This window comes from Sinocyclocheilus rhinocerous, unplaced genomic scaffold (assembly GCF_001515625.1).
Source record: "Sinocyclocheilus rhinocerous isolate Xijiao unplaced genomic scaffold, SAMN03320098_v1.1 scaffold1296, whole genome shotgun sequence".
In the NCBI taxonomy this organism is placed as follows: domain Eukaryota; kingdom Metazoa; phylum Chordata; class Actinopteri; order Cypriniformes; family Cyprinidae; genus Sinocyclocheilus; species Sinocyclocheilus rhinocerous.
The window spans coordinates 535,772-537,410 of NW_015659405.1; the positions used below are offsets into that span (position 1 = coordinate 535,772).

At 42.3% G+C, this 1,639-nt stretch overlaps 1 protein-coding gene across 5 annotated transcripts in view; it reads right to left on the reverse strand.

Moving 5' to 3' along the window:
• Positions 1–1,435, reverse strand: part of LOC107723854 (paralemmin-1-like) — a 40,052-nt gene extending 38,617 nt beyond the window's left edge. For all 5 annotated transcript variants that reach the window (XM_016532581.1, XM_016532578.1, XM_016532580.1 and 2 more), the window contains exon 1: positions 1,101–1,435. In XM_016532581.1, coding sequence (XP_016388067.1) covers positions 1,101–1,105 — 5 coding nt within the window. In that variant the 5' untranslated portion in view covers positions 1,106–1,435. The remainder of the gene's footprint in view (positions 1–1,100) is intronic.
• Between the last annotated feature and the right edge of the window lie 204 nt (positions 1,436–1,639).

Genomic DNA, 1,639 nt, shown 5'->3' on the forward strand with positions numbered 1-1,639 from the left:
GTCTGAGAGTGCAAGTCTGAGAGTGCAAGCGCAAGTCTGCAGCCAGACCCTCTTGCTTTGAAGCTGCATTGAAACTGCAATTTGGACCTTCAACCCGTTGGCCACCATTTAAGTCCATTATATGGAGAAAAATCCTGGCATGTTTTCCTCAAAAACCTTAATTTCTTTGCGACTGAAGGCAGAAAGACATGAACATCTTGGATAACATGGGGGTGAGTAAGGACATTTTTATTCTGGAAGTGAACTAATACTTTAAAAAGGTGAATAGCGGGGTTTCTCTTACTAGTGTGCATGGAGCAGGAAATATAAAACCCAAAGGGAAGTTCGAGAAAAGTGATGCGTTTTGAAGAAATAAAGTCCATTCCATTCTGATGCAGTGCTCCAGACCGGATTCTATTCTGCGCTAATTGCTTGTTTACAAGCAAAGCTACTGTTTTGGCTTTTTTTCGGTCAGTTTTTAGTTGTCGGAGATGAAATAGGCTATAAAAAGGGCGGATTTCTGTCTTAAACGTAAGTTACTCGATATTACTTACTTCTGTAGTCACACATCATGCTGTAGTGCTCAATATCTGCACTACTGACTAGCGGCCTCTTGCCTATTTCCAAATCGCAGTCGTGGTTCAATACAGTACGCGACAGACATACTGTACAGAGACACGCATATTAGATGAATGGCATTTTAAGTACGTCAAATATTAAAAAAGAGACAAGCTGTTTCTAAATTAGGCATGTTAACAACTGCACAGAGTGTCAAAGCCATGAAGGAGAAACCTATTTCTGTCAGCAATGGGATATAGAGCGCATGTGTGCTGGATGCTGCTCACCGCTGGGTGTCATACCGTTATCCGCTGTACCGATTACACCATGGTAAAATATAGAAACGATATGCGTTTAAAAAAAAAAAATTAAATGAAAAACACAGCCTTATTTAAAAAAGCACCGTTTTAATGTGCTATAGGTAGGCAACGCACTCTCGGTATATGAACTGCAAGAGAAGAGCAGAGCTCGGGATGTTTTGCAGGTGTGGCACAGTTCACTCATTATAAGGGCCAGCGGCACACTGACCTGCCCACTAAATCAAGAATAGCTGCTATACTCACTCCATAGTGTTCCAATGCGGTTTCCCTCAAATTTCAGGTGAATTCTCCCAGGTGAAGGTTTTTTTTCTCTCTCTCAGAGGCGCAGCACCATCAGTGTCAGCCCTGTGTCTTTTCCCTGTGTGTGAGCAATGAGACCGGGAGCTGCTGCTGCTGGCGTCCCTCCCCTGAATCTGCCTTATGATCCGACCAGCGCAACCCCGAAAATACAGTCCACGTCCGTGTCAACGCGCTCTAAAGACATTCACAGTGTAACATCTCTTCATGAACTCTTCGAGAGTGTCCGCTTTCTCGGAGATCTGACTGAGTTGTGTATGTATGCGCGTCTAATGATGTTTTATATTAAAGGATATTTGGCCCAGTCTTATAATGAAAGGGAAGATTTGTCACCCCCTCATGGAAGTAAGGTACTACGAGTCTATGTAAATGTGCGTTGCAAATCATTCCCAGAATATATAATTTATTAATGTAAATGTAGATAAAGAGAGCATGAGATTCTGTGGATTTATATCAAAACTCCCAACCAGGGTTATTATAGCTAA